The 24,149-nt window shown below is 45.1% G+C and overlaps 2 protein-coding genes across 3 annotated transcripts; one reads left to right on the forward strand and one right to left on the reverse strand.

Annotated features, from left to right (window-relative positions):
* The first annotated feature begins 141 nt into the window (after positions 1–141).
* TIMM17B (translocase of inner mitochondrial membrane 17B) lies at positions 142–14,241 on the forward strand. The gene is made up of 6 exons (XM_020814298.3): positions 142–257; positions 1,463–1,562; positions 3,011–3,074; positions 5,181–5,309; positions 5,422–5,532; positions 12,889–14,241. The coding sequence occupies exons 1-6, from the start codon at positions 232–234 to the stop codon at positions 12,975–12,977; spliced, it is 519 nt and encodes a 172-aa protein (XP_020669957.3). The 5' UTR covers positions 142–231; the 3' UTR covers positions 12,978–14,241.
* On the reverse strand, positions 14,097–22,668 carry LOC110090610 (chemokine-like protein TAFA-1). 2 transcript variants are annotated; one of them, XM_078386506.1, is made up of 5 exons: positions 21,331–22,668; positions 16,645–16,799; positions 15,879–16,019; positions 14,905–15,029; positions 14,097–14,705 (listed from the first exon to the last, which is right to left on the reverse strand). In XM_078386506.1, the coding sequence occupies exons 2-5, from the start codon at positions 16,787–16,789 to the stop codon at positions 14,688–14,690; spliced, it is 429 nt and encodes a 142-aa protein (XP_078242632.1). In that variant the 5' UTR covers positions 16,790–16,799; positions 21,331–22,668; the 3' UTR covers positions 14,097–14,687. The 2 variants fall into 2 exon arrangements, with proteins under 2 accessions (XP_078242632.1, XP_020669959.2); XM_020814300.3 differs by lacking the exon at positions 21,331–22,668 and having other exon boundaries at positions 16,645–21,320.
* Between the last annotated feature and the right edge of the window lie 1,481 nt (positions 22,669–24,149).

Consider the following 24,149-nt stretch of genomic DNA (forward strand, 5'->3'; position numbering starts at 1 on the left):
TACGGCTTGCATTTTCTTTCCTTTTTAAATCCCCGAAATAATTGTCACTCTAAATTTTCCTATCTCTAGGATGTGGACGCCCAATAGAGGGGGGAGGGGCTTTGGCTCAGTTTCCTAGCGCCGGTCTTCTTTCACGTGTTTCGAGCCGTCCAATCGGAGGGGGGGGCTTTACGTCATCCAGGCGGGCTTTTTGCAGTGTCACGTGATCCGCAGAGCGTACGGTTGGGAGTTATGGAGGAATATGCCCGAGAACCCTGGTAACAGGACTTTCGGGGTCGGGGTGGGGGTGGGGGTGGGGGTGGGGGTGGGGGGTTGGAAGCCAGTCGCTTTCTCCACTTGTTTCCTTTATAATGCGGGCGGGGCTGGTAGCGGTTGGTCTTGCCTTCAACTTCCACGAGGCTGTGTGGGAATGGAGCTGCTGTTAGAAGTCTGTTCTGTTCTCCTATGTCAGCCTTAATAATACTGTGCTTGGTAGTAGCCCATGAATTGGGTTAATTACGGCATCGGAATCCCGCCTCGTCCACCAACAGAGATGACGAGGGAACGTGTCTGTTTGTGGTGGGATAAATCTCCTTTTCCCCCACTCTCCCTGGCAGGTAGAGGCAGAAATGGGCAAGGGAATGACTGGCACAGACGCACCCCCACCCCCCCCACCCGAGCCTCTCTCTCTCTCTCTCTGACAAAAACAGCACCACCATCTTGCTGACCCTGAAAGGTCAACTGATTTATTTCAGGCTCAATTTTTGTGGATAGTGGTCCACTTCCGCAGACTTGTGGAGTGAAATACTTACCTACAGCTTCGTATGCATTGTGGGGGGGCAAGGAGATCGAGTGATGAGAGGTACAGGCACAGAATGTGGCTGCCTAGTGGGTTCCATAAGTGAGAAGCCCTTTTTAAACCCACCCGGTCTCCTCAGTCCAGGGCACTGGTTCTTAACCTTGGGTTACTCAGGAGTTTTGGACTGCAACTCCCAGAAGCCTTCACCACCAGCTGTCCTGACTGGGGTTTCTGGGAGTTGCAGTTCAAAAGCATCCGAGTAACAAAGGTTAAGAACCACTGGTCCAGGGCACAGGTGGACAACTTATGATTCTCCAGGGCCTGTGCCTCGTTTCACATCACTTCTCCTTGCTGGCTGAGGATGACAGGAGTTGCCCTCCAGTGACTGAAGAACAACAGCAACACTGTAATTCTTTAAACAATAGAAAACCTACATGAATATTAACAAGACTCAGGATTTTAAATAGTTTAATTTTGTTTTCAAGTAGGAAATACTTCACACCAAAGAACCCCTCAAAAAACGCAACTGAATGTTTTAAAAGAAGCAGCAAAATACTGTAAAGCCTCTCTGTCTTGCCTGAGATTAAATCGCAAAGATCTTTGTAAACAGTAGGAAAAGGTAGCTCAGGATTTGCCATTTTTCTAGTGGACTCTATTAATTTTCTTTCTTTTTCCACTTGACAGTCCATGGCGGATTGTGGATGACTGTGGGGGTGCCTTCACCATGGGGATGATTGGTGGAGGTGTCTTCCAGGCTGTCAAGGGCTTCCGCAATGCTCCAGTGGTGAGTCCCAATCCTTAGAAGTCTGTTTTGTTTTTAGGTTTGTTTGTTTTTAACACCCCAAAAGCAAGAGATCACACAGAGTTCAAATCTACCTGCTTCTGCCTTAGGATTGCTATTGTCTTGTAGTTTTTACATTCACGGTACAAATATTAGCTTGCCTTTTAGGGTCATTGAAAGTAACCCTATAGTGTTGTTGTTCTTTTAGCTGTGAAAAAAGGAGATCATATAAATGATAATCTGATTTGATTTTTTTAATGAAAAAATTTGGTTTGTAGAAATTGTTGCATATGTTTTGGGTTTTTTGTCTCACACCATGATATAGCTGTTGTAGATAAGCTGTGAAGAGATAACGCCGAGGTTTAGTCCATCTTAGGGTTGGATTTTAACATTTGGTCTTTGCCAGCTCTGTGATTCTGCCACTACAAGTGCCACTCGTTAAGGATAGCTTTTTACTTCACCTGGAGTAATTGCTCATTGGCAGTTCCACTCTAGCCATCTGAACCTCTGTATCACTATGGTATAGGTTTTGGGATTCAGCACCATTTTGCTAATCATCCTGCAAAAGAATACATGGTCTTTGCTGACTTCAGCATCCTTCCACTCACCTTTGCTCACAGCATGGGATAAGGGATAGTGATTTAATTGGTTTTTCAATGCTTTCAGGCCACCCAGCTTTCAGGACAGCTTTCAGTAAGCAGAGAGAAAAACAATTAGCTACAAATAGAATGCAAATCTGTTAAAACAAAAACAAGATAAAATGCGGCAAGAAACAATATTCAGAATTAAAAAATCATTTCTTAAGGCCTGAAAGGCAGTTTAGAATAAATTCACAAATAAATCTAAAACTGAGACGCTAGGCTGCTTATGATACATACAAGGCCTGAGTGAAGAGAAAGCCCCAACTGGCAATGAAAAGATGGCAGGGATAATCAGGTCAAGGGAACCACTCTAGAAAGTTTGTTCTGTGACTAGAAAGGCCTTTTCTCTGGTAGTTGTACTTCATTGAGAGGCAACACTACGAGAGCCATACTTAGTATGAGAAGCAGGAAGAGAGGACCTGCTCTGCATGATATGTGACTCTGCTGGGCAGCTGAAACTGAGACCAGGTAGTTGTGGTTAGAAAATGACCATTAACAAGCACAGCCAAAAACTTGGGGGCTTTATGGTTTTGTCTCTGTGTGGCCTTTTTGCGTGTGTGTGTGGGGGGCTGCAATAACACAAGTTTGACAAATGAGGCATACGTTGTATAGGCTCAGATATTGTCATTCTGCTGCATCAGGTTGTCGTAACTCTGCAGTTCTCTCCATCCTTCTCAATCGTAAGCTATCAGCTCTTCAGGGCATAATTCTATCCCTCTGTGCTCTGATTCGTATCATGTGATGTTCTGAATGCCTCTGCTGGAGTCAAGGAAGCTGGTGTTTGAAGTGGTTTCTTCTTTTCCTTTCTAGGGTATCAGGCATCGTTTAAAAGGTAGCGTGAATGCAATCAGAGTTAGAGCACCACAGATTGGCGGTAAGGGAAGAGTCCTAAGTCATGGATGGTGGGAACTGAATGATGTGGGCATCCTAAAACAACAGATGTAGCGGAAAGAATGTGGGTGGAGAGGAGTGGGATATTTTTCTCTTTTCAGGGAAGATCAAATGTAGTTGTTAGTGCTGAATGAGGACCAGGGAGACTTTGATTTAAATCTCCACTCAGCCATAAACTTGTAATATGAGCTTTGTCCCTCTTTTCCCCTCTTTCTTCCCCTCCCTCCTGCCAGGCTAGCTTAATGATTGAGAGCTGTTGTGAAAATAAAATGAGGAAAAATCCTTGCAGGGCAAACCTTGTGCTATTTGGAGCATATAAATTGCTTTGTATTGATGAATAAATAACACAACTGTTGGTCAAAAAGAGTGGGAATTAAAGAGAAGGCTACCTGGTGGCTGAAATTCTGTTGCAGAGCTCCACACGAGCCAGTGATGATCTCAACAGCAGTAAATTGCATTGACTGAACGCTTTTTGGGGGGATTTCCAGTACATGCAACTTTACTATTTTGTGTAGAAGTTGTGTGCAGTCCAATATTTATTTATTTAAAATATCCTTACCCTGCCTTTCTCTTTAAAAAGGACCCACAGCACCTTACATTATTAAAAGACAATATTTAAAAGTTAAAAACAGTAAACATACACATGTTAAAAAGGATCAAATAAATATTGCAATAAAAATAAACAAAACCAGTGCCAAAACCAGATTCAAAACAAGGCACAAAACTATTAAAAAACTCCTTCCAGGCAGCCAGTCACTGTAGGGAAAGCCTGTTTTGCAGAGAAAGGTACATGAACCTAGCACAAAATTTGAGTCTGTGAAAATCAAATTACCTTTAATCAGCAGCAGTTTGCCACTGTTGACATTAGACGTGGAAATGTGCAACAGGATTTTAGCTGGTATATCAAAGGTTGTTTGCAGTATGTCTTTACCTAATTTTAGTTAATTCTATCCCATTCTGAATATGTATAATGCAATCTTATATAATCCTACATATTCAGAGATACACCATACTGTGTTTGCTGAGGCTAATGCCCAGCTAAAGGTGTGCAACATGGTGACCTTCAAGGGGCTGACCCCAATAATACAAATGTAGGTGAAACAAAATTCCATCAGTTCAAGCCTTCATTTACATCTTCCCCAGTTTTTTCTTTCTTCAGAGTAAAAACACAAGTAGTAGCTCTTACTGTCCTTCTGGAATGGAAGTTGAGCTAGGGCCTGTAATACATGGTAATTCGATGATATAGAGCAGAGGTCCCCAACCCCCGGTCCACGACCCAGCAGCAGTCTGTGGCCAATCCAGGACCGGGCTGCGGACACAGATCTTCTAGCTCCCCCACGAGTGTGTTCTGCCTCTTGTGCGTGAGCTATGCGCATGCGCATATGTGGCCCCCACGGGGCACCATCGCATGCATGTGCACAAGTGCGTTCCACCCCCTGTGAGCATGCTGTGCCCATGTGCATGAGCAGCCCCCTTGAGTGCGACATGCGCTTGCGAGTTCCATCACCACCTCAACCAGTCCGCAGTTGGGAAAAGGTTGGGGACTGCTGATATAGAGGGTTGGGAATGCAGGAAGGCCACTAGGAACACTTTTCTTTAGATTTTTTGCTGTCTTTGATGCAGAGATGGTATTGTGAAGAAGGGGCCCTCTGTAGATATTGTGGATTATAGGCTGTTTATTTCATGTAATAGTGCTTGTAGAAAAGGCAAGAAACTAGCATAATATTTGAGTCAGTGAAAATGAAAACAAAAAACTGTTATTTGAAGACAATTGCAGAATCCATGGTTTTGTGGGGTAGAATGTGTCCTGCATTGGTGACTGCCTCTCCTTCTGGAGCTCTGAGCACATTGCCCTACCTATAAATTGCTTGTGACCTTGTGTAATTCTCCCCCTATCTGCTTAGTTCTTTGCCAGTAGTTTTCAGATTCTGCCCTATCTTAGTCCAGCGTGTGCATAAAACAAATCTGTATGACCAAAATCAAAAATCTGGGCTTGCTTGGCACAGAATGTTAATCTCTCTGGGTATAAATTTCAAATGCTCTCTGTCCAGCTGGGGACTCCAACTGCTTTCCTTTTTCCATCTCACAGGCAGCTTTGCCGTCTGGGGTGGGCTTTTCTCCACCATTGACTGTGGTTTGGTGAGGATGCGGGGTAAGGAGGATCCTTGGAACTCCATCACCAGTGGTGCTCTCACTGGGGCTGTCTTGGCATCACGCAGTAAGTGGTGATTCATAACCCAATAAACCTAGCACCCATGGCTTTTTTCCCCTCATCCTCTGTGGCTGGCTGCTGAACTCTATCGTTTTGTAACAGCTGTTCTTTCCTCTAGGTGGGCCCTTGGCCATGGTAGGTTCAGCTATGATGGGAGGCATCTTGCTTGCTCTGATAGAAGGCGTTGGGATTTTGCTGACGAGGTACACCGCCCAGCAGTTCCAAAATCGTAAGTCCTAACTTTGCCCTGTTGATACAGTGGAATATCTGCAAGGCAGAAGGATGGGTAACTCAGGATTCTCTTAGAAGAGTACTTCTTTCTTGGCAGGCATCTCCACGTGGAGCCCCTTGTCTGTCTGTGACATAATGTAGGGAGGGTTAGGTAGATCAGTTTGCGCAGTGGTCCGCTGGATGCTGCTTTGGGCTAGGTGACTTCCTCTTTCTAATTTTTTTTATAGAAGGAGTTCACCAGGATGCCATACAGTCCAGTACCACAGTTGCAAAACACACATTGATATGTAGAATTTCTGGAAATTTTGAAGCCATATAAAATAGCTCTGGAAAGAAACCAGGGGGCGGGGGGGATTTGTTTTTCCTCAATTTTTCTGTTTTTCTCCAGGCCGTCCCATCTCTACTCATGGTTCCTCCAGAAATAGAGATGTAAACTTTGTGGAAGGCATATAAAACAGCTTTGGGGGAAAAATGGAAACAAACCAGTTTTTTCCTCAGATATTTTGTTCTTTTCTTCAGGCCTTCCCATCTTAACTCATGTTATATTGTCAGTAGAGATGGGAAGGCCTGGGGGACTCCTTCCCACAGGATGTGGCAATGACATCTGGCCTAGATGCCTTTAAAATGGGATTGGACAGATTCCTGGAAGAAAAGACCATCGCAGGTTACAAGCCATGATGAGGATGTACAATCTCCAGGCTTAAAAGGAAGGCACCTCCAAATGCCTGATGCAGAGGAGGAGTAGCAAGAGACAGGTATCCGGTTGTCTCGTGTGCTCCCAGAGGCATCTGGTGGGGCCCCTGTGAGATACAGGGAGCTGGACTAGATGGGCCCTTGGCCTGATCCAGCAGGGCTCTTCTTATGTTCAACTTTATTGAACATAACAGCACTGATGTTACCTGTCTGTCATGGGTTTGGAGGGAAAGTTCCATCCTATGGGGAGTGGAAGGCGGGACATCAGGAGGAGGGGCTGTACTGTATAAATATGTGATGCCTGTGTGGTGAAGAGGAGATGCTGAGACAGACTGTGAGACACTGGGTTGGGACGAAGCAGCAGCTGGGGAAGAAGAAGCTGTTGTGGGAGTCTGGGTGTCTGACAGGGTACTACTGTGTGTCAGAGTACCAACCTGATAAGTTCAGGTGTCTGTGGGTTAGCCAGAACTGATGGGTTCAGGGTCTGTGCTTTAAGTTAAAGGTTCTAGGTGAACCAAACTGTATGCTGGTGTGTGTGAGAATAAGCCACGTTACTTTATTTTATTCACCTGATTGTTTTATTTACCCTGTTTGTATTTAAAATAAACCTTATTCTTTTATTGTTTAAAAATCCATCCCTGGTCTGTGTGACTTATTATAGGGAATGGTTGGTGGCAGCTTAGTAACTGTGTGATAGATCCCAGTAGGTCTGGGTTTGTCACATTGATTGGTGTCCAGCGTGTGGGATACGTCTGGTCCAGTTGTCCAGTGGTCCAGCAAAGCCTTGGCAGGTGTGCCCAGAGCAAGGGGGGTCTAGTCAGGGACAGTCTGAGGCGCGTAGGTAATCTTCTAGGTGTACCTCACGGGGAGGTGCACTAGTAGAAGAACGTGCCAACTGGGGAGACTTAGATTAAGGTGCTCTGAGGCAGCCTAGTTTTGGCGGGAAAAAGCTGAGGCAAATCTGCGTAGCAACAGCGAGCTAGCTTGCCAGCTGAGAGGCCCAGCAGAGGGGGGTAGGCTCTGACTCGATACTGTTGCAAGTAGTGCTGAAGAACAGCAGCAATCTCTAGGGAGAGCTGGTTCTGAGGCAAAAAGGAAAAAAAGTGGTCGTTTTATTCTGAGGCTTGACTTTTTAAAGCAGCCTGTTCTGAGGGGGGATTATGCCCTTGACTCGAAGCCAGATGGCCGAAATGAGTGATGTGAAAGACCCCCAGATTGACCAAGGTTCTGAGGATGAATTTGGCTCAGTGCAGGGTGACAGCACAGGAGAGCAGAACCCAGAACTCAGAAAAATACTCCTAGCCCAACAGCATGAACTGAGGGTGAGGGAAATGGAAATCAGAAGAAAAGAAAGAGCTGAAATCTGTCAGGCAGAGGCAGATGCCAAGAAAAGGGGAATGGCCATGAGGATAAAAGAGATGGAACTGAAACACCAAATTAGACTGGTACAATTGGAATTGAAGTTCCTAAATAAGTTTATTAACAATTTATCAGTGGAAGAAATGTCAAAGAAGGAAAAGTATGAGGCTCAGGTCAGACAAAGTGAGCAAGATCTTGAAAAATATACTCAGCAAAAAGACATTAAATTAAAAGAAATCAGAGATAAGACTGAAGAAAAAGTAAAAGAGATAAAAGCTAGGGCTGAGGAAGAAATTGTACAGATCAGGGCTGAGTTTGAGGCCAAGCAAAAGGAGCTGGATTTGAGAATAAAAGGGAAAAGCCAGCAAGGGGGAGGGGCCCATGGTGAAGGGAAGCCCTCAGGCATGAAACCAAGCCCTCAGAATTTGGAGGGAAAACCCAAACAAGAGGAGAGAGAATCAAAATACACCAGAAAATGCTATTTCTGTCAGGGAAAGGGTCATCTGATCTCAGAGTGTGAGAAATTGAAGCAGCTAAAAGGAATGGTGCCTCAGAATTCTAGTGGGACCAAGCCAAAAGCTGTGTTCTGTGTCCAGCAAGAGCAAGGCTCAGTGTCACAGAGGGAGCCTGTTGCCATGGCTACTCAGTCTGGAACAGCTACCTATGCTGAGCAGGCTGAGGAAAATGGTCCTCTTGTGGAGGTAAAGCGCTGCTTGCTGATAAAAACAGATTCTCAGTTGTTTGAGACAGCAGGGGTGGACGTAGGAATATTTGACCGTCAGTATAGGGGGCTGCGGGACACTTGTTCCCAGGTAACCCTGTGCCATCCCGATATCATTCCCCGGGAGTTTATAATCCCAAATGAGAGCATAAAGGTAGCAGGTATTGAGGGGCAGGTAATCTCTCTGCCAGTAGCAGAGGTACCTGTCAACTTTCAAGGCTGGAGGGGAGATTGGCGGATAGCGATTTCATCTACTCTGCCAGCAGCCGTGCTCGTGGGAAATGACCTGGCTGAACATGTGAAAAGGGTGCTAGTGATTACACGCTCACAAGCCACCACGGGGACAGTTCAGGGGGGTAATGATGAGCCAGAGGCGGAAGCAGAGGGGAGTTCAGAAGCTGTGGTGGAAACCTTAACCACAGACAGCAGATTTGGACAGGAGCAAAAGGCAGACGCCACTCTCCAAAAGTGTTTTGAACAGGTGACTGACGCCCAGCTAACACCTGAAACCCCAGTGAGATTTCTGGAGAAAAAGGGGATTTTATATAGAGAAACCCTGAGGAATATCTCAAAAGGGGGAGATGGGATCAGAAGTCAGCTGGTGGTACCTGAAAAGTATCGCCCCATGATCTTACAAAGGGGTCATTCTGACATGTTTGCTGCACACTTAGGAGTGAACAAAACACAGCAGAGAATCACACAGAATTTCTACTGGCCTGACATAGGGAAGCAGATCAGGGAGTTCTGTAAACAATGTGATGTGTGTCAAAGGCAAGGGAATAACCGCGACAGGACCAAAGCAAAGTTGTGCCCTTTGCCTGTGATTGACACTCCGTTCAAATGCATAGGGGTGGATATTGTGGGACCTTTGCCCAAGGCCACAAAGAGGGGGAACAGGTTCATCCTAACAATTGTGGACCATGCCACAAGGTATCCTGAAGCCATACCCTTGACTAACATTGAAACTAACACAGTGGCCGATGCTTTGGTGGGGTATATGTCCAGGATGGGATTTGCCTCAGAGATAATCACAGATTTGGGCGCATCGTTCACATCAAAGCTCATGAAACGCTTATGGCAAATCTGTGGAATCAAGCACAAGGAAACCACTGCCTATCATCCGGAAAGTGATGGGGTAACTGAGAAGTTCAATGGGACTCTAATGCGCATGATTAGGGCTTTCTTGGCAGAGAATCCAAACAATTGGGACCAGAAGCTGCAATCCCTTTTGGTTGCTTATCGATCAGTGCCACAAGCCAGTACCGGGTTCAGTCCATTTGAACTTTTATTTGGGAAAGGGGTGAAGGGGCCCCTTGATTTGATCGAGCAGGGTTGGGGGCAGATCGCCCAGGGTGACCCACAAGACGTTGTGACATACATAGACACCTTGATGAATGACCTAAAGAAAAATCTAGAGCTGGCAGCAGAAAACCTGCAAGCTCAGAAGGTCAGACAGAAAACATGGTATGACCACAAAGCTAGAGAGAGGCACTTTGACCCAGGGGAGGAAGTGCTTTGGCTTAGGCCCTGCAGGGAGAATAAACTGCAGCTCAAATGGGCAGGACCATATAGGGTCATTTCCAAGATGTCAGACCTGAACTACCTAATAGAGCAGGAGGAGAACCAAGCAAGGAGGGTGGTTCATGTGAATGCCCTAAAACCATACTACAGAGGGGAACAGAGGGTTTTATTCGCGATAAAAGCAGCTGAGAGTGAGGAAGCGGAATTACCCTTCTGGGAGGGTAGAGGGGAAGTAAAATACAACCCAGAGGAGGTAAAGATCAGTCCTGCACTCACCCAAGACCAGCAGCAAGAATTAAAAATGCTGCTTAGTAAATATCAACAGGTGTTTTCCAACAAGCCGGGGATAGTGAAGGGAGTGATGCATCGGATCCATACAGGGGATGCACCCCCGCAGGCAGTATCCCCATACCGAGTAACGGGACCCTATAGGGACAAGGTGCGGAAGGAGCTGGACGAAATGCTGAGGGAGAACATAATCGTCCCCTCTTCTAGTCCTTGGTCCTCTCCGATAGTCCTTGTGGACAAGCCTGATGGGAGCATTAGGTTTTGTGTTGATTACAGGAAATTAAACCGTGTAACCACTCCTGATGCCTACCCAATGCCCAGGCTAGACAACCTGATTGAAACCATAGGGGGTTGTCGGTTCATCTCATCATTGGACCTGGTAAAGGGATATTGGCAATTAAGAATTGATCCCAGGGATCAAGAAAAAACTGCCTTTTGCAGCCCTTTTGGTCTCTATGAGTTTCGAGTCCTGAGCTTTGGTCTCAGAAATGCACCAGCCACATTCCAAAGGCTGATGGACCAGACCTTGGCAGGGCTCAGTGACTTTACAGTGGCCTACATTGATGACAGAGGGATCTTCAGTAATACCTGGGAAGATCACCTGATACACCTGGAGTTAGTGCTGCAGAGGTTAAGTGCAGCAGGGCTAACAGTAAAGGCCAGCAAGTGTCAGCTGGGTAGCCCAGAAATAAAATACTTGGGTCACATGGTAGGGGGAGGAATGATAAAACCCCTGGAGGCCAAAATAGAAGCTGTTCGTGATTGGCCTAGACCCAACACCAAGAAAAAAGTTAAATCATTTCTTGGGTTGGTGGGCTACTACAGAAAGTTCATCCCGAGGTTTAGCGAGATTGCGGCTCCGCTGACCGATCTGACGAGGAAGAAGGCTGATGACCGCATCCCGTGGACCAGCGACTGTGAGGCGGCGTTCCAGAGGTTGAAGGAGGCGTTAATCAACTATCCTGTCCTGCGTGCTCCAGACTTCGACCGGGAGTTCATCATCTACACCGATGCGTCTAACAGCGGGGTAGGAGCAGTTCTGTGCCAGGAGGATGAGAATGGTGACCAGCATCCAGTGTCCTACCTGAGTAGGAAACTTCAAAAAGGTGAGAGACATTTGGCAACCGTGGAGAAGGAGTGTTTGGCCATAGTCTACGCGATCCAGAAGGCCAAGCCTTACATCTGGGGAAGACATTTTATTCTGTGTACTGACCATTCACCATTGCAATGGCTAAAGACAATGAAAACCCACAATAGCAAACTTATGAGGTGGGCTTTGAACTTACAGGACTATGACTTTGAAGTGAAGGTGGTCAGAGGGTCAGTGAACTGTGTTGCTGACGCCTTATCAAGAAGACCTGAAGACTGAAGACGGCGAAAGAACATGGACTATATGTATATAATGAGAACAAAAAGTTAAAATGTACCTGGTTTTAAATTGGGTTTGTATGAATAAAGGTAAATTGATGTATTGTATATGGTAAATGTTTAAATGCCTAAATGGTAAATGTTTAACTTAGAATGTAAGTAAGTATGGTATTATATGGTATGTATAACTGTTGTTGTATGTTTTATCAAGGTTGTTTTTTGGTGAAAAGCACGTTAGCTTTCCCCCTACAAAACAACTTTTAAAGAGGGGAGGTGTTACATAACAGCACTGATGTTACCTGTCTGTCATGGGTTTGGAGGGAAAGTTCCATCCTATGGGGAGTGGAAGGCGGGACATCAGGAGGAGGGGCTGTACTGTATAAATATGTGATGCCTGTGTGGTGAAGAGGAGATGCTGAGACAGACTGTGAGACACTGGGTTGGGACGAAGCAGCAGCTGGGGAAGAAGAAGCTGTTGTGGGAGTCTGGGTGTCTGACAGGGTACTACTGTGTGTCAGAGTACCAACCTGATAAGTTCAGGTGTCTGTGGGTTAGCCAGAACTGATGGGTTCAGGGTCTGTGCTTTAAGTTAAAGGTTCTAGGTGAACCAAACTGTATGCTGGTGTGTGTGAGAATAAGCCACGTTACTTTATTTTATTCACCTGATTGTTTTATTTACCCTGTTTGTATTTAAAATAAACCTTATTCTTTTATTGTTTAAAAATCCATCCCTGGTCTGTGTGACTTATTATAGGGAATGGTTGGTGGCAGCTTAGTAACTGTGTGATAGATCCCAGTAGGTCTGGGTTTGTCACAGGCCTCATGGCCAGTTTTGACACCAGGGGACATGTCATAAGCCATAGCCTCACAAACAAAATATTTTAATTCTCCCCCCCTCCCCAAACTAAAGTGACCAAACATTTGCTTCACTTTGAGTTTGAAAGAAACAATAGCGGAAAAAAGCCATGTTCCACAACTAAGGTAGGGCTTGGCTTTGGAATAGAATCAGTGCTCTTGAAAGCCTCCAGGAGTGCTAAGGCTGCTTTCTGCCCCCCCCCCCCAATAGAAAAGAGTCAGGAAGCACAAAAACCAAGTGCAGCCTACGTGGCATGTGGGCTGCAGGTGGCCTCCTCTTCATTGAGGCATAGAGGCTGCACTCCTTTCTCACAGAGTCTAGCACTCTCTCCTTCTGTTTTACAGGTGTAAATTTCACCCTGTTTTGTAGCAAGCAAATTCAGAAGCTGGGAATTCTCACTTGTTAAATAATCAGTCTCACCTGCTCCCACATCTTTCCTTCCAGCTGCACTTTGGCATCCTCTCTTGCTTTCTCTTCCCCCTAGAAAGTTGTCTTCGGCTGCCTGACCTCCTTTGCCTGTTATTCACTGTTCCTCCTTTATTTCTCAGCTAACCCCTTTGGAGAAGATCCCAGTCAGCTGCCTCCCAAAGATGGCTCACCGTCTGCAGGGTATCCAGGCTACGGACATTATCAGTGAAGCAGTTTGCGGCCAGGGATCCTTATGTTTTTGCTGGGATGGGGCAGGCATTTCCCCCTGAGTCTACCTGCGCCCCTTCACCAACACCACAAACAAACAAAGCACGCAACAGAATTGATTCTTAGAGTTTTCTTCAAGGGGGAACAGAATGTGTTCTTTTTGGAGCAGTGTATAATGCCTACCTCTTGGCGGCAGGGGGCTTGGGTGCTGGAGTGATGCACCTCACGGTGCGCTCCAGGCGTGCTGAAGCAGCTGGAAATGACACTGCCACACCTCCAAACCGTAGGGTAGCTTTGCTTACTTTAGAAGTCCTGTGCGTGGGGTGATGATCCTTGACTGTGACAAAGGACTTCAGAAGGGGTCCTCCCTGACTTCCGGGTTCTGGGGGGCGGCGGTGTCTTCTTGCTTTCTCTGTATATTGAGAGAATATCTTCCAGGTTGGCTGACAGAAATCATCAGCAGAGCAGTAGGTTGGAAAGCGGGTTACAGTTATAGCACAGAGGAGCTGTGGGGGTGTAGTGTGAACCACAGCTCTTATTTTGCCATGATGAAGTTATATTATGCTACTTGGTTCTAGGTCAGATCTCCAAGGTAAATGCCGCTCTGGTGTGAGGGATGATCCACAAACTGGTGCTCAGTTCCCCATCTGTTTCTACAGTTGGCTTGAGACTGCAAAAGCAGGGATTCCTGAAACATTTGGCAAGCCACAAGGGGAACCTTTGCAGGGTGGGCTGCATTCAGCTTGGGGGGGGGGGGTCAAGGGTTTTGTCGGCCCGACCCAGAGCCAAGGTTTACGCTGATGACATCTTGCATTTCTCTCCGGAATCTTTAACCAAGACATCTTAGAGAGAGAGAAAGAGCAAGTCTTGCCTGCTTACAGTTTCTGTTCAGCCTGTGAAACCTTCAGCTGTAGCTCTGAAATGATCAAAGCTCTGTTGTAATCCAAGATGACATAATCCCCCACATCCAAACCAAGCTGCCTCTGATCCTCAAAGAGTATTTTGAATGCCATTTAATATGTTCATGATGCTGAGCCCTAGTGGGGCAACTGTTGTACAAAGGCCAACGAACCTGGTCTGCTGCTCCCACTTGTTAAGAAACACATGCAGAGACTGTGACGATCAGAAAAATTGGATGCCTGTTAATAAAAGCAGGTCCAACATTGCGTATTCTCCAGGTCTTTGGGTTACTTACATTTGAAGCTAATTTTTAAAAAAGTTTGATGTATTACATGTTACTGATGTAAATAGAAACTAAATGTCTAGTTTCTGTCCTGGAAAACTTAATTAGATGGCTGCTGAAACCAGGGTTGAGGGTGGGGGAAAGGTTAGAAACATATGGGTATGTTGCATAAGGAGGATTTTGAGCTGGTTTGCTGTCCTGCTACTAGTGAAGTGAGATAGCATTGGTCTTTTCTTCTACTAAGAGAGGAAGGCCTTCCATTCCCCACAATTAAGAATCACAACATCCTTTGAAAAGTCATCAGACCCTGATCTTGATAGGAACCCAGTTGTCTGAGATTGCTTGCTGTTGTCCAGAGGACTGAGGACTGCAGTGTAGCTTCTTCTCTGTGTTTCCTGTGATATTTTGTGCTGCTCAGTGGCTAGAGGGGGAGTTGCATCTCTCACTACCATTTGTAGCAAAAATCTCAAAACTGTTATCAGATCTGCCGTGGTCACTTAGAAGATGAATTTTTCATTATTGCAGAATTCAGTGTCTAGTGTGGATCTGAAAAGAAAACAAGGGCAAATTGTAAAATGGAGCTTGGAGTATGTCTCATCTAGCAGTCCCTGTGAACTGCCAAAAAATCTGCCGCAGGCTTCTAAGACAAGGTAGACAGTTAAGATGCCAGGAAGGTGGCATGGAACAAATTTGCTTTGCACAGATTTCACTATTTCGGGCCAAGGGTCATGTGAGCAGCTAGTACCTTAGTAGTTTTGACACGATTTCCTAGCAGGCACATCCAGCCAGAGTTGTCGGGCAACGCTTTGCACTCTTCATCATCTAGGCAAGGCTCCATGTCACACCACCACTTTCCTGTTACAATAGAGGCTGCAGAGCAGAGAGGAGCATCAGTCTTACTGTTCCTGAGGTTATGCACCAGCAGTTCGATCTACCCCTTGGTGTGGTGGAGACCCATGATTAGGATAATATTCTGGAATATGTTTTTGTTTGTTTTGATTTGGTTTCAGAGTAAACAACCTTCTCACTTCACCCAGACTCTTGGGGCTGAAGATATTCAAACTTACCTTTCTCCTATGCCACAAAAGGTAAAAACTGACATGCCTTTGCTTTGTGGGAATCTCAGTTTTAAAGTAAGATTTTTGTATCCTTCTCTGTTCTAAAGACATGAGGAAGGCTGCCATATTAAGGTTAAATTTAGGCATCTGGCTGCAGAGCCAGAGGTTGGGAGTCTGATTCTTCACTCTGCCTGTCTAATAGAAGATAGACTCAGTGATCCATAGGGTCCCTTCCAGCTTTGGTGGTGATTATGATGAAATTCAAATTAATAACATGCAGTGGGTCCTGTTCACTTGAGCAATACTTTCCATCAGCTCTTCTTGCAGAGTCTCAGAGGAAAGCTCAGGTTTTTTTTTTTTTACTATCCACATGCAGTCCCTTCTCGAAGAAGAAGGAAAGAAAGAAAGAGAAAAACTCTATCAACCCCTTTAATCAATCCTCTGCCCCTAAATCCTCTTGATTGATTGCCCTCACCACCAACATCTTGATCTTTCCCTTTAAAGGGGATGCTTTTACCCACCTTCCTTCAGTCAACCTCCCAGTTTTGTTTCCTCCTCTCCAAAAGAATCCAGGTGTCTGGATCTGAAGCTTTTTGGTGAGGGGTATTCCCGACACCTGCCTCCAGGCGACAGGAAGGAGGCCTCGGCTACAAGCACTTACTGTCCACACAAGAAGGTTTGCCGCGGGTTGTCCCTGCCACTTTTCCCGGGAGGCACGAGCACTGGATAGTTTGGGACCGTTCTTCAATGTGGTTGTGGTTGCAGCAGCGGCGGACAGCAATCACCTTGCAGGTACCTCCACCTTGGATGTGGGGGAACAAGTGGAGAGCAAAAGTTGGGGGAGAAGCCACCTATTAAGATCTCTTTCCCCAGCCACACACCCTTAAAAATCTGGCTGCCAGATTCTGCCCTCTACTTTTGTCATCTAGTTCTCAGCCTACAAGAGCCAAGGTTTTAGTCCTGGCTGCACAGTACCAGTTTCTGGACTACCACCTGGTCCGGCTCTCTCTCATTGGCATGGGACTGTCACAAGCTCACTGAAAAATCTTGAACATCTCCGCTCTCAGTATTATATTTTGTCTGTGCTCTTTTGCACTAGTAGAAATCACAGCATAGATAGCCCTGCCCTTTGGGACCTAAAGAAAAGTTTTTCTCAGCTCCAGGACATAGTATTTGCCCTGATGCATGGAGGCTTCACACATGCTTTGTTATTGGGAGCCCTGGAGAAAGTGTGCTGGATGTGAGCTTAAAATAAAAGTCTGTACCGGAACCGTTTGGCAAGCACAACACATTGCTGTTATTTTTCCCTGGTAGGTGTAGCTGGATTTGCTTTAGACTTCAATTCAGCTGCCTTAATGAGACTAAGAGTGGGTGCATTTTGCTTGCATGCTCTAAACTGCTTTCTCCAAAACAGAAGCTATACTCACTGATCACTGGGATCTGATCCAATGTGGACTGGTACCAGTATTGCTCATGATGATGCTGTTGACTGTGAATGGAGAATGGCTGAGTGTAGGCACCTTGACACAGAAGAGTGGCACAAATCAAAATTATTGGAGCAGAATCGCACATTGTGGTTGTCCTATAAGCAGAGTGGGCGAGAGAAGAAAGCATGAGGATTACATCTTGTTCATTTAGATCCCCCACCTCTGGAGAAACTGCCCCATCATGTAGGAAAGCTGTACCCTAGTTACACTGAGATAACTTTATGCAAAGGATTGTTTATTGTATACTCTGATGTACAGCTTCCTTTTTCCTCATCTGGCACAGTTCCTTATAGTTTATTGTTATGTATTTTCCTGTCTCCCAAATCTTTAGAAAGTTAGCCTGGCAGGAGGTTTCAGCGTCTTGTAGTCTAGGGAGACATCCTGACCGCTGCAGCATCGGCAACAAAATTTTGGCAAAAAATGTAGGAGTGGAAGGTTACAATTAGGGTAGTACCTTTATCTCCTGTCTTAAAAGTCTTTGATCTAATTGCTGGATAGCGCTGTCATTTAGGTCTCTGTCTGCAGAGCCAGAGGCTGGGAGTCTGATTCCCCCACTGGGCCTCCTTGACAGAGGCTGGACTTAATGATCCATAGGGTCCCTTCCAGCTCCACAGTTGTTTGATGATGATTTTATCTGCACGTGGGCCTTCTGCTGATGGAAATCACAACTGTTTTGCATTGGCATTGTGTTAGTTGTTGCTATGGCTAGTTTGTCACCTGCTAAGAGGATCTCTGTGCATAACTAGGCTAATTTTCAAGTGGCAGTCCACTACCTGGATGGTTCATTGTTCTCAGTGCCTTACTGTAAGGAGAGTGAGAGAGAGACCCCTCTCTCGAGAGTGCCGTCCCTCCCGCCAACTGCTGAGGAAGAGAGCCAAACCCCACCAGTCCCCCCATCCAGGAAGACAAGATCTCCAGGACATGACCCAGGGAACCTAGAGGGAGATTTGAAAGGACTAACTATCGCAGGAACTGGAACTATCTTGGCGGGCGGGAGAAAAAGGGTGGGAAGTGGTGGAGGTGGGGTTAGGGATATAAGAAGGGGAGAAGGGAAATTGCCAGTGGGTTGGAAGTGGATTTGGGTTGAGGACCCTTGGGCGGGAAAGATAGAAAAGCTGCAAGTCCCCAAAGAGGAGGCGGATGCCAGGAGGAGACAGGAACTCAACCCCAAGCTATCCTACTGGGGTGAGAGAGAAACCAAAGAGTGGCAGAAGTAGTTGAGGAAAGAGAGAGGGTGGAAAGAGAATGGTGGGAGAGATTAGAGTGGAGGATATGGGAGGTGCAGCAGAGGGGATATCTGGAACCCCTATTGGAAGGAGAGGAGGGCAGGGACCCTGGAATGACCCGGTGGGAACCCCTTCAAGTTGGGAGATTGGAAAATCCCCCCATCAGACCTGTTGTCGAAAGGGGAGAAGGTTTGGAACACATTTGTAGACACGACTCATGTTGAATAACCCAATAAATGTTACCCGTATTTCTAAACCGAGAAGACCCGTTGCTTTATTTGAAAAAGAAAAGGAGCCAACTACTGAACCCTCACACTTACCAACTTGGTGGAGGCTGCCAGGACTTCTGTCCCCTGGCTCAGTCTTCAAGTACTCAGGGTGACATCAGTGTCACAGTGAGGTTGGTAAAGTAGGCCTTTGCAGAGATGACTCACTCACACAGAAACAAAAATATATAGCATGGGGGACTAGAAGTTCTCACGTCTCTCCTGGAAAGCTACATGCACTTCCTTAAGGAAGCGCATTAAGACACCCATAACATCTCTCACGGACAAATTCCTACAGGGATATCGATCCATGGAAAATTCAACATATAGGGATTGCTTGTGCACCAACAGAAATGTGCACACACATCCGCTACATGGAGGTAGCACTGATAGTGCCTTTTGTGTCCATGAGGTACAAAATGAACAACATAAGCACATCACACAAGACGGTGTCTGCTTGATTTTCCTATATACCTGTTTTTTTAAAATGTGGTCAGTGAGGACTTCCTGCTCTCTTTCAGGTTTGAGGCCTATCTAAGAAATACAGTACATGACCACTGGGAATGAAGTGCAGCCTGAAATGCTCCCCCAGTTATTTGCCCCTTTCTTCCCATGCCTGAAGGTTTCCAGCACAATTATGGGATGGTGCCAACAGATGGGAGACACATGGAGCAAAATCTCTTTGTTTACACTCAGCATAGATTGGGAGGCCAACTCTAGGTGCCATTTCTGTCCTAGCATTTAGGGGTGAGGCAGAATGCTCGTGTTGAATTCTCTCCGCCACAGCTTTTCCAAGCAAACCGGGCGATGGACGGTCACCAAATGTAGCAAGCCCTTGTGCCCAAGCTAGCTACAGGCCTTTTGGTAGCTGAGCTGCTGCCTTCTCTTTGAATGCAGTCTATGATATCATGGAGGGGCTCAGCCATTGCACAAGCTGATGTCACGGCCAGGCTTGTGCAGCTGATGTTAGAGGGGAACACTTTATCCTTGTGTTTCAAATACTGAAATAGCACAAGTCAACCTTACACAGAGGATTGGGGCAAAACATCTCCCACTTTGCCACTCTTGGATTGTCTCAGTGACAAACCAAGACTAGACAATAGCACCCCTGCCTTTTCCTTCATCTGCTATATTTACATGTGTGTTTTGCCTCTGTTTACTATTGATACCTTCTCTGACATTGATTTTACATTCCTTTGATTCATAAAGAGCTCCTTGTGTTCTCCTTAAGCAAGATGCCAGTGATGTAAAACTGAAAGTTGAGCAGTTACTTATTTTCAAGCTTGATAGTTTACTATGTTTTTTTTACTATATTGTCCTTTGTCTTCTATTGAAGAAAATCTTTCTGAATTCTATTTCTTTTTGGAGAAGAAAAAAAGTACAATTTCAAGCCAAGATTGAAGCACCTGGGCATATTTGGGATCCCATGACACAGATGAGCTACAGTGTAACTGCCCCCTTGCTTTGTAGACCCCACACTGGGGAAATGTGCTTCATTTCATTTCATTTTAATGCAAGATTGCGGGGGAGCTGTTCCAGCTGCACAAGACACATTGCTGGGCACGCTGCCTTGTGTCCCATTACTTTCTGCACAGCATTGTGGGATAACTATTCCTTATCTGAAATGCAGGAAGAAAGAGAAGTCTATTCATGTCTCCTAATCACTGTTAGCCCCATTATCAGAGCCCAGGACAGCTTGCTTTGCAAAGGACAACAGGGGAGGGCCAGCGTCCTTGCGTTCCTCCTGAGGGTCTCTGATCTGCTTGGCAGGACAGACTGCTGGAGGGCAGAACCCATCGGTCTGACCCAGCAGGGCTGCTCACATGTTTTAATCTGGCACATTCACAGCATGAGGCTGGGTCAGGAGCTAATACAAAATCATATGCCCTCAGCCTGCTTTTTAAAAAGTTCTTCTGTTATCCTTGTCTTTCCTTATCTTTCTTCGCCTCCTTTTAGTCACATACTTCTCCTAATCTCCAGCCTGTCAATAAAAGCTCCTCAGAGCAGGGATCTATTTTTTTGTTTAAAAAACAAGGCATTATAGGCACAAATTGAGCCAGTGAGTGACCTTGGGCTAGTTGCTCTTTCTCAACCCAAACTACCTCACAGGATTGTTGTGAGGAAAAAACCCATGTACAGTAAAGTACTTTAAGGCAATGGGAGGAATAAGGTAAAGATAAAGGTTCCCCTTGACAATTTTTGTCTAGTCGTGTCCGACTCTAGGGGGCGGCGCTCATCCCGCTCTTCAAGCCATAGAGCCAGCGTTTGTCCGAAGACAATCTTTCCGTGGTCACATGGCCAGTGTGATTTAGACACGAAACGCTGTTTACCTTCCCACCGAGGTGGTCCCTATTTATCTACTTGCATTTGCATGCTTTCGAACCGCTAAATAGCAAAATGTAGATAAATGGGCATATACATACACTCTCTCTCTCTCTCTCTCTCTCTCTCTCTCTCTCTCTCTCTCTCTCTCTCTCTCTCTCTCTCTCTCACTCTCACTCTCACTCTCACTCTCTCTCTCACACACACACATGCACACACACATATATAAAGTTTTACAAATATTCCTTGGTAGCACTCAGAAGCTCAGACTTCACTTCAGATCCAGTTCTTGGACCCGTCCTCTCATTTTATCCTATGTCAATAGGTTAAGCCTGGAAGTCAGTGATCTCAATCCTAACCAGCAAGGCATGTGTTTATACCCCAGTGGCATGACAGGTTTAATCATGTCTCTTCAGCCACTTCAGGATCATGTCTACCACTCTGCAGTGGGAGGAAACACCCCAGATTAAGAAGGAATCAGCCACCACAGATTTGAAAGAGGAACAGAAGAGGTGAAGCAATTTAAAAATAATATGAACTTTCAAACTTTCAGGAGGTTCCTTAAATATCTTAGAAGCAACTGTAACAATGCTAGGATGAAACAAGACTGCATATTAATGTCATTTGAAAAGTCAAAAGATGTGTTATTGTTCTTTGCATTCATTTTCTGTTGTTTCCAAAACACCTACAGATTCAGCTAAAGTCTTGTTACAGTTCAGTACAATACTTGTTCCCTGGTTCTCACTTTCCTGCTATGCTGATTGACCAGCTTCTCAAACCTCTTACTTTTCACATTGTACAAGGAATCTTACCTGTGTTCCTGTCCGTGGTGCTGAAGTTTTTTTTCTCACCTCTTCATCTGAGCCATGGAGAAATGACTTGAAGTGGAAAGCACCTCCTTTCTTCCTTCTACTCTGTTCCCCTGCTGGGGCATAGATTGGAGAAAGAGAGAGGAGAGGAGAGAAGCACAGAGCACAAACTCTGGAAACTAATGTAACTGTTCTGGCAGCCTTGATCTGCCCTGATTACAGCCCCCTTGTCATCTAGCAACTACATTGCCCGCCCCATCCAGATTTGGGGATGGATGGAACCAAATGTCCTGGCTCCCAGCCTTCCTTCTGTAACCCAGCAGATGTCCTGCTGTCTGTGTGAGCTTCTGAATCTGCCTATTCTTCACATTCCAGGCTTGATTGATGTATTCATACAAGGGTGTGTAAGAGAGAAAGAGTGAGGGTGTAAGTAAGGGAGAGTTGGAGCCACAGTCTGTCTCTCTTTGTGCTTCTTCCTTCTACTGCCTCTCCTAACACACCCACACACAGCCTCCTCCTCCAGATCTGGCATCTCATTCCCACTCTCACTGGGAGATCAGCCCAGGAGAGAACTCTGCCAGTTTCTCTCTCTTCTTTCCCCCTTCTTGCTTTTGCTACTTCGCACTTTGGGATTGTCAAATGCTGGTGCCACAAAATAATATCTTGCAACAATGCAGCTAAAGATATGTATGCTACCTTAAAGTCAATGGACGAATGGTGGGGATATTAATAATAACAAAATAAATATAGAGCCTTGTGGCGCAGTGGTTAAACTGTAGTATTGCAGCCCAAACTCTGCTCACAATGAGCGTTTGACACCAACAGATCTGACAGCTAGCTTGCATTTGACACCAACAGATCTGACTCAGCCTTCCATCCTCCTGAGGTCAGTAAAATGAATACCCAAGTTGTTGGGTGGGTGAGCGGGCAATGTGTAGCCTGTGTAATTAAAACGTTGTAAAATGCCCAGATAGTGCTTTAAGCATTACGGGGTGGTATGAAAGTAGCACAGTTTGCTTCTGCACTTTATAGATAAGTGGTCTTTTAGACCAGATGGGCGGGGTATAAATCAAATAAATAAATAAATAAATAAATAAATAAATAAATAAATAAATAAATAAATAAATAAATAAATAAATAAATAAATAAATAAATAAATAAATAAATAAATAAATAAATAAATAATGGGCATATATATCACTATGACTTCTCTCAGCAACTCAGGGTTCATTTCAGATCCAGTTCCTAGGCCTGTCCTCTCATTTTATCCAGGAAGAATAGCTCCATCAATTCTAGCTTCTTTCCCTTGGACATCTAAAACAATCAATCCTGTTAGAGTCTTGCAAATTAAAGACATATCTGAAATACTAAAATACTCAGAAGAGCATCTAAACTGAGTTTATGGCTATTTTGCAGACACAGGACTGAGTGGGATGCAAGTTGAAGATTATGTTGACTTTCCTGGAGCAGTAAGGACCTGAAACTCACCTTTTATTTTAAAATATAATCTGTTGTGTCCTTGATCTGTCAGAATACAATAGGACACCCTTATCCACTGGATTAGTGTCTGCTGATTCCCTTATATACAGCCTGAAAATATTAAAAATATTAAAATAAAAATCATAGAAATAATATTTTTGAAGATGATGTTACCAGAACTGGCCACTAGAGGAAACCAGAGACAATGCTACATACTGTATAATATTTACTAGGAATATATTTTCATGATGTCATTACCAGAACTAGCCACTAGAGACCATGCTATGTATAGCACTATTAAAATAGCGTTCACTATACAGTAATCCGCCTTTTGCAGCATCCATGGGAGCCGGTGGCTTGGAACCAATTCCCCACGGATAAGAGGATATTCATGTACTGTATTAATGCATGGGAAGCAGTTTAAATTACAACACACTTGTGTGCAAAACTGAAATGTTTTAAGTTATAATTGCTTATGTTTCTTAACTTTTTCATCAACATGTCTCATGCCCAGTGCTACCAAAGATAGTGTGGTTGTCTTCCAACTGAGGTTTGACACTCACCACCACCACTACACATAGTGTACCACTCAGTTATTCGTTCTTCAAAGCAATTTTTTTACCTGGCAAAACTATGTGAAGTAGAGGTTGTGAACACTGGTCCTGAAGAATGGTAGTTGTCAGTGGATCCCATTCCTGTAATTCATCTAGGACTAATCCTCTGATTAGTCAGCATGGCGAGGCATAGCCCATGATGAGAAGACACAGCTGTGTCTGGAGAACACGGGCTGAACTCACCTGTTGCTTAGGGTAATGAATGGCACTAGAGTAGGCTCATTAAAACAGTGGGGATTTGGTGAGTCAGCTCCTCCATAAGTTCCTTTGATTCAAATAAGCCAACTCTAGTTGGGACTTGCTATGTAAAGCAACAGGATTTCAGCCACTGTCTTTTCACCAGTGTTGAAGAGTCAACTGCGAGTATGGTCAGATTTTATTAATACAACAAAGGCATGAGTGTGTACCTAATTTTTCTGCATAGATTAATTTTTTAATTTAAGGTTTTTCTTGCTGATGGCATAAAGTGCCATCTTCAGGTAGGGAAAATTATACATTCTTATCAAATTATCAGAGCAACAATGACTCATCCATTAGTTCAACTGGGGCATTGTCTACCATAACCTTACACTAGTCTCTAAGCCTCACATTACCCTTAAGCCACTCTACTCCTGCTTGGTTCCTTGCCAGAGGCACCAAAACTCTGTGCGTGTGTGTGTGTGTGTGTGTGTGTGTGTGTGTGTGTGTGAGAGAGAGAGAGAGAGAGAGAGAGAGAGAAATGGGGTTGTG

This window comes from Pogona vitticeps, chromosome 2, assembly GCF_051106095.1.
Source record: "Pogona vitticeps strain Pit_001003342236 chromosome 2, PviZW2.1, whole genome shotgun sequence".
Lineage (NCBI taxonomy): Eukaryota > Metazoa > Chordata > Lepidosauria > Squamata > Agamidae > Pogona > Pogona vitticeps.